The sequence below is a fragment of the Apus apus genome, chromosome 4, assembly GCF_020740795.1.
Source record: "Apus apus isolate bApuApu2 chromosome 4, bApuApu2.pri.cur, whole genome shotgun sequence".
NCBI lineage: Eukaryota > Metazoa > Chordata > Aves > Apodiformes > Apodidae > Apus > Apus apus.
The window spans coordinates 70,974,463-70,992,435 of NC_067285.1; the positions used below are offsets into that span (position 1 = coordinate 70,974,463).

The following is a 17,973-nucleotide window of genomic DNA, read 5'->3' on the forward strand; positions in this document are numbered from 1 at the left end:
AACTTCAGTAACAAAGTCTGGATGGCATAGAGATGTGTAGACATTTAAACAGCTTCCAATATTTTTTCATTGTTCATGAAATAACAAAGTAATTTTGGAACACAAAAAGAGGAATTAAAATAACAACTATCAACGGTGTGCCCTAAGGCCATGAAAATGAACACTGTAATGACTTTAAATGATGGCAGTATTTCTTCAGCAAATATCCCAGGTCAGCTGGCATGACCTGACACACAGCTCAGACAGTAAGCTGATGGCAAAAAGTGACATCTAGTTCATCACCCCAATCTACCTTCAAAGCTGGCCACTGGACCTGCTGTTTAATACTGTGTAGGCCAGTGTTGACCCACTGATCTGCTCAGAGCATCTTGCTCAGCCTAGAGCACCAGCTTCTCAGTGTGGAGACACATGTACAGCTTTGCTTTTTATGCACACTCTGCATTGGAAAAATTTTCAGGATGAGCACAGACAGGGTAATCATCTGAGAGGGGAATGCAGTTAGGAGGTGCAGACTTTGTATTAACATTAACACCAGCATTGTTCTAGGGAAGAACAATAATGTTTCTGCTTGACATTTCTGTTTAACTTTATCTGACTCATTGCCCATCCTCTAGTCTCAGCATCGCACTTAGGTTCCAGCTTTAGCAGTTTGCCTGTATTTAAAATGCACCTTTTTTAGTGAAGCTGCATTCCTGATGGTAACCATAACAATAATCTGCCAAATACACTGTTTGAGCAGCTGATTTAATAACCGTCAGGGGAAATGAAACAATGTAATTCCTCATTAATTCTTATTTACAGTCTACCTGCTGGAATACACACAGCTGCAACTTACAGGAAAAGGCGTTAGAAAGCTTAATCTTGCTGGCACAAACACTGTTTTGAGTGAATAAGAGGACTACTTCAAGTTTGAAACAATTCGGTACTTGAACGTTTCCATAGTAATTAACTGACTCTACTTGTCTTGCTCTCCCATCCAAACTTCTTTATAGAAGCCTCATGCCCCTGCACTGGGGATGTTTTTGACACTGGTCCCTCTCCAACAGATTCTTGTGCTAAACTCAGTTTTCCTCTTAGAAAAGGGAATCCAAATTCATAAGTTTAGTGTCTACAACTAGTACTATACAAACATTCTGCGTTTAATCACAAGACTTTGCTCAGCATATGAAAGTCTACTCCAGAGCACTTCATCCAAATCCCACTAGGCTGGTTATTATCAGCAACATAAGGAACCAGTACCTGGATCTACAAACTGATGAACGCAGTTTCAACACTGTGACTCGTCTGGAAACACAACCTACTATTTTGAATACTACTGGCTACAGACAATTTTAATGAGCTAAGAAGTAATCATCAGCACAGAAAACATGAAATTTTAAATAAGGCAGTTCCATTATTCACAAGCAGAAGACGCATCTGAGCATCAGCCTGTAATGTCAGGCCAGAGAGGAAATGAGTCTACTATTAGACTGATTTTGTTTTATCTAGGCTCAGTCTTCTGTTACACAGAAGTGGTTTTCAGACCAAGTCTTGCACTGGACTATTTGGGATGCAAACATTTTGCCTCTAGAGACTATACAGTTTCTTAGCTTAGCAGGTCACATACGTCCTAATGCTCAGAGGCAGATACAGGAAAAGCTAAAAAGTTAAAAGGTAAAGCTGGCCTATCTGAAGGGAGGTTGTAGTGAGGTGTGTGTTGGCCTCTTCTCCCTAGTGACTAGTTACAGGACAAGAGGAAATGGGGTCAAGTTGCACCAGGGGAGGTTCAGATTGGATATTAGGAAAAATTTCTTCAGCAAAAGAGTGGTGAAGCTTTGGAACAGGCTGCCCAGGGAGGTGGTGGAGGTACCATCCCTGGAGGTGTTAAAAAAACAGGTAGACATGGTGTTTCAAGAGATGGTTTAGTGGATAGGGGTTACAGAGCTGACAGTTGGACTTGATGATCTTGAAGGTGTTTTCCAACCTTGATGATTCTATGATTCTTTCAGCCTTCCCATCTGTTATCTAACTGTGAAACACCATTCTGCAACTTGAAGGAGTTAAAGGACTGGACTTTACAATGTAAAGTGGTATTTCCTTTTACATTACCAGCCTTTTGGATTAAGTGTTTAGCCTAATTGCTATCTGAATGCCAAAAGACTTTTAAATTATCTCAATTTTTTTGGAAGATAAATTACAGGCAATATTAATATTTCAGTGGTGCTATCAACACATAGTTCAAACTTTACTACTAAAAAAATTAGAATGAAAGTTGTTTATTTTGTAGGGAAATCTTATTTATGAAGCATCCTCTGTAAATGCATTCAGGTACTAGACATAGCTCATGATTGAGCACTGAATCAATGCTCACGAATATCATGAAAAACTGCAGACAGATGAACAAAATTCACCATGCACTTCCAAAAAAAGATAACTTCTAATGATTTTGAGAAGCTGAGAGTTAAAAAGTGGTAATTTTTTGAGAGCAATGGTTCTACCAATAAATGCTACTGTATTAGAAAAGTTTGCTTGTCTGTTGACTTCACAAGGGCTCATGAATCACTAAGAAAAGATATGCAACAGCAAAAGCCAGTCAGAGAAAGGTCTCAAACAGAAGCTGGATCAGACCCATTTAAAGCTTTTCAAACCCCTAAACTGGTTCCAAAATGAGTGTTTCATTAAACAGGCTCTTTTTCCTCCCATTTTAAATTTCAACATAACCTTTTCCAAATTGCCAACAAATTTGTATTTGCTACATATTCTTCAGAATACTGTCAAATCAAGCATTTAGCTGCTCAAAAACTTGAACTCTCCTTTTCTCTAGTACACATTAAAAAGAACCCCTAAAACTGGAGATACTGAACTAGTTGCTTGTCATATTAATCTGTTATTGTCCCACAATTTTAGCCTGCTGTAAACCTCACAGGACAGGACTAGTTTGCTTAGTACAATGCTAACACTAGTACAGCAAAGGCTTTATGACTCACCACAGGAAATAAACAAAACTTAATACAGAAAAAAAAAATATATTTATTTGATGTAGCTTTCTTTATCTTGTACTATTACATGCTTGAATAGTTCTTTCCTACCAGAAAAAAACAACCTGCTAACTTGTCAGTAAAGCAGCACGTATCTGAAGAGACATCATTTGCTGTTGCAGGGAGGCTTCCTCTGGTTCTGCCTTGTTTTGTTTCCTTTAATCTGACATAACACTAACTCAGAGTGTTTGTTGTCTGATGGTATACGAAAAGAACACTTTCACATAAAACATGAGGGTTTTTTAAAAACCCCATCTCAAAAATCGAAGCATACACCACTGAGAAGGCAGGACTCTGGCCTGGGGAACTGCTGTATTTTCAAAGAAAATGCCCCTCAAGCAACATACAAAGCTCTAGCACTGCCACACCATCCCACCAGGTCACCTTTCCTTGTTTATCTTACTGAACTTTTGCAAAAGCATATTTTAAATCAAGGACCTTTTCAATCAATCTGCCAGACTGCAGATCCAGAAATAGCTCAGTTCACAACCCAGTAACAAAACTAGACTGCCATGGCAGTCTCTACCTCTTTGAAGACACTGGACCAAAAGATGCATGTTTCCAGCACAGATACAGAATGAAGCCTAATGTAAGTCCAATTACAACAGCAAATATATCTTAAGAGAGCATTAAGAAACATTCCAGATGCTCACCTTCATCCTCATGAATGAATTTTCTACTACATACACTCCCCTACTATGTTCATTTTAACAGTCCAACAGCATGAAGGAATTTTTCCAAGGTTATCTGCTCTCTTTGTGTGACTTGTCACTTCTTTTCTTTAAATTAACTGAGAACATGAAGTACATTAAATACATCTGTACTTAAGACCCAGTCTCTCTCAAAGAGAAGTGCTCGTCTGAACTTTACTGTACCAACCTCATGCTATTCTTCTCCTCCAAAATGGGAGGTTTGGGTATAATTTTTTCCTCTTCTCCTCTCTTCTTATTGTCAGCCCACACTATCTGCCTCTGGCAGACCAAGAGCTGTGGCAGTGCAATACCATCGTAGTTGGCTTTTTGTCTCATCTGGTAGGTTCTTCCATTTCTGAGATCTGACTGACTTCATTACTAGAAAGGGGGATGGGCTAGACTATTTTTGTAAATGCTTTGCATTGTATCATGCAGAATTAATCCCAAGTATACATGACACCCTGCTACTGCATTTTTGAGTTTTTGGCACACAGCTTGTAGGAATTTTTCTCTTTGTAGATGGTTGGTTCTGTTGAATTTTATTCATCAAAGAAAAAAGAGACACATAGATTAAGAGCTGGCACTATGGATATTTTTTCATGCTGCTGTACTACTTTCAGAGCAGAATTTTGTGCTCTCACTTGCTAGAACAAATTTTGTCTTCTTCAAGGAGAATATACTGTAACCTGTATTCTTTATGTTAGATTTCTCATTAGATGAGATCTCAGTTAAGATAAATGGCCACAAATTACTTAGCTGAAACCACTAATTTTCCCTTTGTGACTTAATGCATACAAAATTCTTCAAATGTGAAAAGTTAGTGAGCAAAACCAACATCTAAAACATACTCCTCTGATACACAGCATTCTGAATATGCTATCAAATTTATGTGAAAGATCAGAAAAACAGTAATTGAAGAAACTACAGTTTATAAAAAAGTGGTCTCAAAATGTTCCAAAATAAATCTCCTAATTTTAAATGTTATTTATGCAAACCTCTTCATATGTTTAGCAAATGTACTACATGCTGTATGAAAATGCCAAAAGTAGTTTAAAAATAAACTATTTTTTCCAACAGTACTATATGAAAACATCATTAATCATCACAAAAATTGCCTTGTTTTCTTTAGAAAGGATGCATCTCCATTTCACTTTGATGCTTATTACAATCTGTTATATATTAAACATTGGATAATATGTGGAGTTAAGCAAGTCTGTATTTTTTTCACCTCAAAAGATATTTTCGTATTTCAACTTTTGTTTTCATCCTGTATTGTAATAAAAATAAGGCAAAACTTCTTCACATAGTAAAAATTTCCTATGATGAGACTATTAAACAACACTTCCATTTTTTTTTCGACAAAACAAAACTTGTCAACATCCTTGACTGGAATGAATCTATTCTGGTGCTCTGAACCAAATAAAGAAGTTTATTTTAAGTCAGTTTGACATTAAATTGCATTTACATATGGTGCTATAGTATAGTAATCGATGTAGTACAGCACTAAACTGCACATTGCCAGAACAAGAAAAATTAATCAGTGGAGGAACTATTCTGTACAAGCTCTACTCATAACTCCTCTTTTTGTATCCATTATCAGGCCATGCTGAAGAGACAACATACTGGACTTAAATTTGCCTTTTGGCTGATTTAAGTTAATCATTTTTATATTCTTAAATGTGGGTTCTTCAGGTGTCTTCTTCCTTCTATTTTTCTCCAACAGACTAAGCTCCTATACTGGTTTTCGCTTCTCCCAGGATTTTAGTTGCATGATTTCCTATGATATTCAGTTAAAAACAAAGCAGAATGCATCTTAAAGGACATTATTTTTTAGCAAGTAAAAATCTCCTCAAAAGAATGCTCATTTTGCAGAAGCTGTACTTTGTGCTGGAAATTTTTTTAACACTAGACTACTGACCAGCTCTGGTAGCAAGGCTTTTCTGTTGTGTTTTCTGGCATAAATAAGTAACAGACAGTATTATGACAAAAGGTTAATCCAAGTTTCTTCAAGTAAATGGAGAGATCTCCAAATTCCTCACAGAAACATTGTTGGTAAAATACAAAGAATAGTCACAGCCACTGTTTTAGGCATCTAATTTAGGTAGAAACAGAAATTTAGTTAAATGCTCATACTGCTGTAATATACACTGTGTGAATGCCACCTTCTCTGCATCCTTTTCATACCAGGTTCAAATCACTAATACCTTCAAATTAACACCAATCAATGGCTGCTGCCTTTCACTTAGCTTTCATGAGAGTTTTCACTGCACACAGTGGCTAGCTAGGGGACTTGTTTTGAGAATATGAACAGACCATTTACCTGAATACTGACACGATAAAGACACACTGCCCCAAAATAATTTTCAAATTTTCAAAATTATTAATTTTGCTGACAAAACAGCCTCCTTGAACCAGGGTTACAGTAATATGGTAACTATTTTTTTTATCCAGTTTTCAAGGGTGTCACTAAGAAATAGATTATTAATTCTATGCCTATGGGTGAAGGAAAACACCAATACTTTTAATAGAATGTAAGCGTATAAATTCAACTAAGCAGTGCATAGGTATCCTGCCACACATTACTATATCCTATGACTTACATTTATGTACCTGTTCAGCCATAACTGTAAATACACTGTGTAACAGAGAGCTTATTAGGTAATTATGGGAAAATGCAAATGTAACATGGGGCAACTAGTCCCTTAGCCAGAAGAGCTCTTCAGCTTGCTCTGTTCCATTCAATTAATGAGTGCTGTTCATAGATCATGCACGGACCAGATATTTACAAAAGGAAACATAATGAAGCCAATATGTTGTTTACACCACCACTTGAAGCAAATGATAGCAAGAGTCACGAACTAGCAGAGGAACTGGTTTACAGTTCCTTATCCATACATTTTTCTAGTTACACACTTCTTGAAGTGGTTTTTCTTGTAGACATTTTATCATCAAATTAAAAACACTTTTTTTTGGTTCATGTATGGGTATAAAAGCATATCACAAACACTAAATAAAGTATCTAAAACTAAAATAGCAAACAAATACCACTAATAAAGACATGTTTAGAATTCAAAAAACTTTGATGGAATATCCGTGTGCTCAATGAAATGTTTTTCCTTCCCAGTCCCACTAAGTCTATGATATCCACATGTCACAGTGCTTGAAACAAAAGATGGAACCCCATCAAAAAGCTTCGATGTGGCTCAACCTCATAATATCTATTCATCAAAAGCACCATTGATATATTCTGTACCGTTATTAGTTGACCAGCTGGTATGATATCCTGTATTGTGAACATAGCTCACAACACAAAGCTAAAAGCTTTCTTGATATATCCATCCAATTACTTTAAAAATACCAACATGCAGAAGCAATCTGTATCAGTGAAGAACTTGGGTTACAGTTCTTATGTTATTATTTTATCCATTTTTCTTTTAAAAATGAAAATTAATCTTTACTGAGTATTTTAACTGAAGCACTCCAAACCCAAAGAAAACTAGAGTGAGATAAATTGTTGAAACCACAGACTAGATGCCATAAAATACAAATTACATATGCCATGGAGAACAGTGTCATCTTGCATATGATTTTAATGTATCATAGAATAATGTGACAAACTGTTTGCTACTAATCAATTAAGACCTCATAATACTGAAAATACCTCTGTCCACTTCTACGTATAATGCTAGGGGCTGTAATGAACATAAGAAAAAATGACTAATGTATTGATTTTGATTCCTTGTTTCGAAATGTTCCACCACTAAGAAAAATCAAGAATTTAAAATTAAAGCCTATGAGGAAGGTTAATTCATTAAGACTGCATCAACATTGCTGTGCCTACTTTCAGGTCCTCAGACACTGCACATTGGAAAAGCTGCAGAATACATCAATCAATACATCAGTTCAGGTCCACAGGATCAGAAAACCAAAGACCAAAACTGTTATAAAACCTTGTTTGGCTTATGGATTTGGGGATCTGTTTCCTGAATAATTCCTATTTCTTGTCATACTTGTCCATTGCTCTCTGTTCACAAAATGCCATCAATGTAACTAGATAAAGCCCCTCACATAACCTTCAGAGAAACAAATCTAAATTAGGCTATATATCAGACAGCTTTAGAAGGACAAAAACTAGAAAATGTCACTGTCCTAATAAGAAGAAAGGAGGAAGAGCTGAAATCTCTGTGTCCAAACAGCCACTGTTTTCATCTCCCTCTCAATACTGAACAGCTTTCACAGCTATTTAACTTGCAAAGATTGCAGAACTTCTGTGTGATATATTGGCAATTTTAATGGTTGTTTTTTTTGTTGTTTTTTTTTAATAAAGTTTATTTTTGACAAGAGTCTAGAAGTCTTTCTCCTCACCACTAATCGAGCATAAGAGCGTTGCAGGTAGACATGCAAGAACATAGTAGTAAAAAATGTATTCCTCAGAAAAAACCAAACCACCACACACCATCAATATCAATAAGTTAAAATTAGACACAGCCTGACCTTGTGAATTACCCAGGAGATCTGATTAAATGCAATCAGATTCCAGGCACTGTAAGTTTGGGAATACTGTCTCTCATCTAAATGGTCTCCTCATCATGAAATGTCAGCAATAATGATCTCAAACAACTTCACCCTGAATTAGGTCTGCCTTTGATAAAACACCATGATAGATCTGCAAGAGAGTAGTAACTTAGAAACTTATATGGTCTTCATGATTAAGCATGACATTTTTCCTATACAAAGTGCCAAAACTGGAAAAAAAAAGGCCAAAAGGTCACAATCTGAAGAAGAAGCCTTTCAAAAGAGAGAACTGATGCAAAACCAGTGCTGCTAGTATGATCCATGGGGACTCTCTCTGACATGCCTGCTGGGGCAGCTTTAAAATGACCAGTTAAATGCCTGTGAAGATCCAGCTCCCTAATTATTGATTGACCTATATATTTTTGGCATCAGTTATGCCCCAGAGAATCTGATTGGACAGGCAGTTAAAAGTCCACAGTTAAATAAATTCTGAACTAGCCAAGACAAGCAGACTGACTTCCTAAGAAGATTAGTTTCTTCTGTTCATCAGAATATTTTGGAGACCATGTAAGAAAGAGAAAATAGACACTATTTTGAAAGACCAGAGCCTAGCAATGTTGTCGCAATACACCCATATATGCAAGTACAACAGCCCAAAAAATGCTTAAAACATATATAAATAATCCCCTGTGCATCATGAAGCAAAACTGTTGATCAGGACACATTCATGTTCAAGGGCTGGCTCTTAAGTAAAATGGTAGTTGCAGATTAGTTAACCACTCTCTGAAAGACATTGTGGACATTTCACAGAATCACAGAATCACAGAATCACAGAATCCTAGGGGTTGGAAGGGACCTCAAAAGATCATCTAGTCCAACCCCCTTGTCAGGCAGGATCACCTAGAGCACATCACACAGGAATGTTTCCAGGCGGGTTTTGAATATCTCCAGTGAAGGAGAGTCTACAACCTCTCTGGGCAGCCTGTTCCAATGCTCTGTCACTCTCACAGTAAAAAAAAATTTCCTGATATTCACATTGAACCTCCTATGCTCCAGTTTGCATCCATTACTCCTTGTCCTGTCACTGGTCATCACTGAAAAAAGCTTGGCTCCATCATCCTGACACTCACCCTTTACATATTTGTAAACATGGATGAGGTCACCCCTCAGTCTCCTTTTCTCCAAACTAAAGAGACCCAGCTCCCTCAGCCTTTCCTCATAGTAGATACACTGCTCATGTTCTTTCCAGCTGACATTGAAAACTATTTAAAGGTTAGAAAGCAAACCACCGGGGCTTTTTTGTCACCATGGGTAAGGGGACCCAATCTGTGAGATTCAGCCTGTCTTCAAAAACATTCATCCAGACTTGCTTTTGCCATAATGTTTTCTTGCTTTCATCAACACTCCTTCATTGAACCTCTCTCCAGAAACCAGAAGGATGAAGAGTAACACCAGGAAGTAAAAAGGCAGAAAAATACAAAGTAAATCACTGATTCAAACAGTGAAGCAGCTGGACATTATAACAATAAGCGAATGCAGACTTATTATAGCACAATATGGGGAAAGAATATTGGTATAGAAACAGATTGAAAAGAAAGGATAAGTGTCTTGAAGGTTCTTTTATTGCTCCTCAAGAGTAAGACCTGAACATTTTAGGAATTCAGATATTATTGTAAAAAATAATGTTTTTATTATTTCTTACAATGCTTAATAGACTTATGGCTTAAAATAGTGGATAAGTGGCATATCACTTGCTCTGAACTGTACTGGAATGTACCATCTTTCTCATTGTCCCATTCATTCCAGTGAATGCAAAGGCTTCATATGCTAAACCTAAATCACTCATCTTCCTCTAGAATTATTTTCCAGCAGAACCTAAGTTTCAGCTGTATGAGACGACTCCAAATAAATTTTAAAAAGCATAATAGAGAGAAAGATAACTATATAATAGTCTTTCTGAATCGTACAGTACCTGTAGAAGTATCCACTGTGAAAAAAGAAGAAGATTCTCCCGGGACCAGCTCGTAAGTGACAATGCCGTATATTCCTGAATCTCTGTCTGTAGCAACAACATTGATGATCTCTGTGCCTGGTTGTGTGTGACTGCTGATGCTCGTCACATAGATAGCTTGTTCAAAAACAGGTTGATTATCGTTAATATCTTCTATCTCAATGCGGACAAAAGCTTGGGCACTCAGCCCACCCTGTTGGATAAATCAGAAAGAAAAGAAACCCACAAAAATTAAGACCGATTATAAAGGTATATACAATAGAATTATACACATCTGTCTTCAGCCCATCATCAGGAAACTGAACATGCTGCAACATTACTGAGGAATTAAAATACCTGTTAAAAAAAATGGAGGTATCTTTAATACCCCAAGATTCTACATTTACTCAAGTTACACACTCAGAACAGCTCAAATGGGCTGAGTACACAAAGAAGTTCAACTTCTTATGATGGTGAAGTGCGAAGTCAAAGTTATTTTTGTTAATAATAATGAGCACTGCACATGTCAAATCCTTGCTACTCTAGCCTCATTTGCTTTTACTGTAATCACCTAAACACCACCTACTCCTGCACAGATAAAAGTCACGTGCCCCTCAGGTGACTGCAGTTCTCCAGCAAAGCAGGAGTAACTTCTTTTTGTCTATGAGTCTTTCAGATTTAACATCATAACAATGAATATGAGGCCTTTTCAACTATTGATTAGAAACACAGGCTGAGAGCAGAGCAGTGAAGGACAACCAAAGGCCAACCTGTAAACCTACAGTCCGCAAGACCTATCCTCAATTTACCACCCAGGCAGGTTTAAGAAGTTTGGCTCAAGTAGCGTATGTGCCTATACATATATAAATAAACAAATATTTATATTCGTGTGTATACATCTGTATGTATGCACATGCACACTTAACTTTCTGTACACAGAGAGAGAACATCAAATTTTACTAAAGGACATACTTGAAAAAATTTGTTGATGTAAAATTTGTAACTGATTACATAAAATTATTTCCAGCACAGCTTCAGCGCCATATCTTTTCACGATCCCAGCACTGCTCTCCACATGGTTGAAGCTCCTGCTACAGGTGCCCACCAAGACTCCACTAAAACACCACTTGAGCAGCCACAGGATCACATTTAGCCTTGCTCTGTCGTGAAACTGGAGAAGTGAGAAAAAAGCTGTTTTATCAAATTTTGCTGCAGCAAAAATCACAATTTGCTGTGGCAAAGCATTGAATGTTCTGATAATCTGGAAAAAACACAGTTCTGTGAGTGCTCAAGTGTAGACCCCACAGTGCTCAGAGTGAAACAAATGGCAATTGACTACTCAAAGGCACTCCCTCACACTCCCTGTGGACTCCATCAGTTGGGAAGGATTCGTATTCCCAAGTTTCTTTTACAGCTGTAACAACTACAGACACTTTTAAAAGAAAGCAGCTCCACTTATGGCACAGCTAACGGTGGATGCTGGGGCCCTGACACGTACAACAGAGGCACAAAGCAGCACACATATATATAACCTGAACATGCTGTACACAACACATTAAGGCACAGACTGAGGATGAATCCTGTGCTCTTCAAAGTCATGTTGAGAATGCTGTGCTTGCACTGATTAGTCACTTACTGAAACTGCTGGCACAGATCAGATGTTGCTGCATACACATGACAAGCTACGCTAAGCAAGTCCAAACTTAATTTTGAGGTCACAGTAGCTATGATATAAAAAAAAAGCTAGGTTGCATATTTCTGCAACCAAAGCATTCATATCAATTATTTTTAAACCTGACCTTCATTAAATTATCCAGTGATAGTATCAGACTGGATACTTCCCTTTCAGGCTTGCCCTGCAGTGTAACAGTCTTCTCCAAAATTATTTTTGAAGGTTTGCTTATCATGCATTCCCCCTGACACTTCCAAGAGATTTTAGCTTTGTTCTGTTTTACTTTGTTTCTTCCATATAGTAATATTACCTCTGTTGGGTGGCAGTGACACCTTCATGAAAGCTCAAATATGTGGAAAATTCAGATGATCTCTTGCATCATGCATCTCTGTTTCACTAGACTAGGAGATCTAGCCCATATCCTCCTGGTGTGCTTGGGTTTTCTTCCAAAGAAAACAAGATATGGCATGATTATAGGGCTAATGCTGCCACAGAGGCAGCCAGCAGCGAGGACATGCACCTGGGGACAAGGACTGAGCAGGGTGCAGGGCCAGCACCAGCCTCAAACTACTAAGACAGTCCTGTGCTGATATGGGGAAGGGGATATGTGCAGATCTAGTGGTCTCACTGCCGATATCCCAAACCCACTTCAGGGTGAGCCTCTTCCCCAGTATCTTGACTCCCACAGGAAGGAAATTCCTGTACAGGAGCTAAAAGGAGAACCCTGTGTGCTCTGTTCAAGTCCACTGTCAGAAAATGCTCTGTGGCTCCACAGTTTCCAGGTACTTCAGGACAGGTATCAGAAACAACATTTTTAAGGGAACAGGGCCAAGGAAGACGCAAGGTCAAGAATAAATAGCATCTAAAAAGAGGCAAAGTTTGGAACAGCACAAAACCAGGCTACAAAACTCATGATAACTTGTGTTAAACTGCTTCTTCCAAGTTTAATTATTACTAAACAGACATAAAGCTCTCACTCTCCCGCAATTTTTTATTTATCCTATGGAGTTATGTAAAGACTGGAAATCAGTTAAATCAAAGTATACGTGGGAAACATATTGGACACCTACTAACTACTTAATCTCTCAGAAGAAAGATGAAGTTTTATCATGGAGACAAATCCTCCTTTTCCCAAAGAAGCCATTTATTCTCTCACACATAAGTCAAGTAAAATATAAACTCACAATATTAACTGGTTAGGGCGCAGTTCTTACTCTATGAAAAAATTTAAGTATCAGCCCAACTGAGAAGGAATTAACTGCCTCTGTTTCTAACCACATGAATATATTTCATCTACTCAGAAGCATGCACAACATAGCAGATCTTATAAAATATGAAGCTTGATTTAAACACCTTTGTTGCTGACAGATTTACATTTGTCAAAACATGTTACAGGCAACAGAAAGCCATAGTTGTTTGTTTTGAAATCTCGTCTCAAATGTTAAATATTTTTAATTACTGTTGCACTGTTTGATGCAACAAAAAGTCACAATTAGTATAACTTTTTCAGAATCCTGAGAGTTGTGTCTCCCATGGAACAAAAACAGGACATATGAAACCATCACCAAGTCAAAATAACCACAAGTACTTTGACAGGACCAAATTTGTGCAAAAATATAAAGCTATTAGTACACCTCTTTATCATGTCTCAAAAAAACCCCAAAACTATCCTGCCTTTGGCAGAAGAGACTCTTTAGCTTAGTAAGCAGAAATGGTGCCACTTCCAATAGCTCTATGTCTTCATCTCAATGTTGTAAAATGCTTAAGAACCCAGCAAGATTTCTGTGACAGCCTGGAACATTTTTGTCAGTGAATTGTGCGGTCAGATTTTTGTTCCTAACTCAACTGTGATATGCAGGATCTTTGACATGAAGACATATTTTCTTTATGTGTGTGTGCATGTTAAACTTAAAAGATACGTCGGCTTGAAGTAACAATGATGTCAAAACAGAGAGACACTGCCAATTATTTAAAACCTTATACTTCAGAAGCTTTGCCTGTGAGTGTTGAGATCTTATCTCCATGTTTCAATGGTTTCAGTGTAAAAGACAAAGCAAACTGGAGAAGCAGTGCAGTTCACCAAAACGCAAGAGATGAGAACAGTGTATTTTTCCATGTAGAATGGCAGTAAGATGATCTCTAAGGTTTCAGTATTACACAGGAGAGCAAACTTTAAGCTATTCAGAGAGCTATTTAGCAGTTTGGAAATCGGTTTTTGAAGGATTATGAGCCCACAGGCAATTTCACTGTCTTAAGTCAAGCAAGTGGGGCAGAAGACCAGCTTGGCTGAACAGAGAACTCCTTGTGGATCTCTAGAAGAAAAAGAAATTGTATGAACTCTGGGTCAGCCTTCACAGGAAGATTACAGAACTTTGGTTCATATCTGCAGGAAAGCTCAGCTACAGTTGAAACTGGCCAGTGTTGTTTCACCTAAGAATGACTTTTTCAAGTACGTTAATAGAAAGCAAAGATCTAAAGATAACACTGGACCATTACTTGTTGAAGACAGTCATCTGACTAATAGGGATGAAGAAAAAGTAGAAGCATTAAATAATTTTTTGCCTCGGTCTTTATGCTGATCTCTTCTCCATGGGATCCACTGATAGGACACACGGAAATGGTTCAAAGATGCATCAGGGGAGGTTCAGACTGGACAACAAGAATCATTTATTTACCAAGAGGGTAGTCAAAAACTAGCTTCCTTGGGAGGTGGTTGATACTCCAAGCCTGTCAGTGTTTAAGAGGCATTTGGACAATGTCCTTAGCAACATGCTTTAACTAAGTCAGTCCTGAATTGGTCAGGCAGTTGGACTAGATGATCATTGCAGGTCCCCTCCAACTGCAACAGTCTAGTTCTATTCAATTCTAACCAGCACAGTGGGCATGGATTCCTTGGGCCAACAAGTTAGGATGAAAGACACATGCTCTGAAGTGTCTTCAACCCTGACAACATCTAAAAGCTGTGACTGTTTCCTTTTTATTCTGGACTTCCAAACAAAAAGTTCTGTCCTTCCCTTCTCACTCACAATCAGGACTACGGGTAGAAAACAAAACTAAAGGAGTCTACTCTGGAAAGAGAAAAGAAAACAAACAAACAACAAAACCAAACCCAAACCTCTGAACTCTCGGTAGGTTATACAGATGTGGTGTGGCACTCCTTGACAGTGGTGAGGTACAAGGAATGATAGAATACCCTGCCTGTGCTCTGCAGTTTTTCAAACTTCTTGCCATACTTATGAAGAGAGATGGTGTGCTGGTACTTACAGTGTGTTACCTACAGAGAAGTTTGCTGCTAGAATTGGTCTAAGCCTGGTAGCAACTCTCACAAGCATTGATCATCCAGTTTTCTCCAGCTTTTGAAGAAAACTTTGTGGCCCAGCTCCTCCCAGAGTAAGGCTGGACATTTCTGAACAGCCTTCCTTGTGCACCAGCCCCAAGATTGAGCAACTCAGACTTTGGCTTTGAAGGCCAGACAACTATTGACTGTAAGCTGATAGTACCAGATGCCACTAGACAGAATTTAAATTAGCATTATTCCAGTTCAATGTTACAGATTTTCTTTAACACCTGCAGGCATTACTGTTTTTTCTGGTTGAAAGAGAGGTGACTGGCATCATAAAATATCCAAATTAATGAACAAAAGACTAAATTATGCATGATGCATAGCAATAAAATTTGCCACTGTACTGCAGCAAAAGTGAAAAAAAACCTCCCCTGGAGCAGCTTGAGGCTATGCCCTCTTGTCTTGTTGCTAGTTGCCTGGAAAAAGAGCCCAGCCCCCACCTGGCTACAACCTCCCTTCAGGTAGTTGAAGAGAATGATAAGGTCCCCCCTGAGTCTCCTCTTCCCCAGGCTAAACAACCCCAGCTCCCTCAGCCTATCTCTATAAGGCTTTCACTCTAGCCCTTTCACCAGCCTTGTTGCTCTCCTCTGGACCTGCTCCAGCACCTCAATATCCTTCTTGAAGTGAGGGGCCCAGAACTGCACAAAGTACTTGAAGTGAGGCCTCACCAGTGCTGTGTACAGGGGGAGAATTACATCCCTACTCCTGCTGGCCACACTATTCCTGATACAAGCCAGGATGCCATTGGCCTTCCAGGTCACCTGGGCACACTGCTGGCTCAAGTTCAACTGGTTGTCAACCAGTACTCCCGGGTCCCTCTCGTGGGCTGCTCTCCAGCCACTCTTTCCCCAGCCTGCAGCCCTGCCTGGGGTTATTGTGGCCAAAGTGCAGGACCCTGCACTTGGTCTTGTTGAATTTCATGCCATTGGCCTTGGCCCATCGACCCAGCCTGTCCAGGTCCTCCTGCAGCTTCTTCCTACTCTCCAGCAGATCAACAGTCCCCCCCCAGCTTGGTGTCATCTGTGAACTTGTTGAGGGTGGACTCAATCCCCACATCCAGGTCATCAATAAAGATGTTGAATAGGACTGGGCCCTGCAATGCTTTTGAGAACATGCAAATAGTTTTATTATAATTTCTCTTTTTCTGCATTTTCATCCTTGCAAGATTTTTTTCCAGAATATGCTTGATCTAAATCTCTCTCAAGTGTTTGTGAAGGTTCTCCAAGCAACATAACTTCATCCCTTTTTTTCCAGAAAGAGAAAAAATTGTAGCAACATTGTAAGACATTTTCAGCTGACTGCAAATTCAAAGGCCCCCTCCCCAAATGCCTACTGAAACTGCCTCTTACCTGTCACAAGTGCAAGAAATACAGCTGTCGTGATTAAGGGTGCAGTTTGAATGGGGGTGTCCCAGGCAGAGCTTGCATGTGAATCACAGGAGAGTCACTGTCACTACTGGAGCAGCTCTCAATCTGCCACAGTCCAGACAGAGACCCAAGGAGAAAACTAAATGCAGAAGCCATGAAATTCAGTGCGAACACCTTTCCATAAACCTAGCTACACGATTTCTTCTCATATAAAAGCATTAAAAGGAGTATCACCAAATATATATGTGAAGTCAGTGACTTCAGGACCAAAAACAGTGCTGCCAACTGAAAATGCTAACACTCTGATCAGTCTTGTCCTCATTTAATCAGTGAGAGCACTCCCACAAGCTCTCACAGGATGTTTATTTAACATCAGTTTAACAGAATCTGTTTTCAACTTGACTCTCTACAGGCTCTTAAGGCAACTGCAGTTCTCCCATTACTCGTTCTACATGGTGCATAGAAGATACAACCAACAAGCTTTGAAAACCATGTAATAGAGTAGGCATGAACAGGTGCAGGAAACTGATAGTTTTGCTGTAAGATAAACTGAGCACCACCTGGAAACTTCTTTCCTTTTCCTCCTCATTTCTAATTAACTTAGTTATTTTCTTTCCTTTCCATCTCTTTCCCTCCCCTTTGTCCATCCCCTTCAGTCTTCCTCTGTCTTTTCTGTACACATTTCTGCCCTGGTCACAGCCTCTACTTTGAAATCCACACCTAATGTCTTTAATCTATCAAAATCACTAGCAGAATGCCAGGAAATACAATATCCTACCACAACTCTGCTGTAAAAGTGAAAAGTGGCTCAACATAATTTCATGGATTCTGAAAATTGATAAAAAATGCTGCATTTAGATGCTTTAGTATTTATATGTCAGATGAGCTAATCTTTTAAAAGAGAAATCAATGGGATCTACAAATTGCTGAGTATCAGTAAAAAGATTAAGTTCTGCCTGTCCCAGACAAGGCAATAAAAAAATTGAATCCCTCTCCCCATTATTGAACTTCTGAAAGCACAAGGTCCCTCAAAGAAGATAAATCACAGACCAATTTAATAATTAAATCCTCTATAGTTTCAATGCATTGGCATTTTCCTTTAACTTTTTACATTAGATTTATCACTAAAGCAATAATTTAACAACAGAAACAAAAAGGCAAGAAGCTTTTTTCATGTAAACCTATTTTCTTTCACATTTTTTTAAATCTTTCGGGCCAGACTGGATACCTGAGAAACTTGTCAGAATTCCACTCTATTGTCCAGCTCTCACTTAGCCTTTATTAAGAAGACTAACCTTCATATTCCGGATACATGTATGGACTCTGCATTGATACAGCTTCAAACCATGTATATGCAAGAAAAAAAACTGAAGTGAT

At 38.5% G+C, this 17,973-nt stretch overlaps 1 protein-coding gene across 1 annotated transcript in view; it reads right to left on the reverse strand.

Moving 5' to 3' along the window:
• Window positions 1–17,973, reverse strand: part of DCHS2 (dachsous cadherin-related 2) — a 114,937-nt gene that overhangs the window by 50,951 nt on the left and 46,013 nt on the right. Inside the window, exon 3 of the mRNA XM_051618287.1 lies at window positions 10,197–10,428. Within this exon, the coding sequence (XP_051474247.1) occupies window positions 10,197–10,428 (232 nt within the window). The remainder of the gene's footprint in view (window positions 1–10,196; window positions 10,429–17,973) is intronic.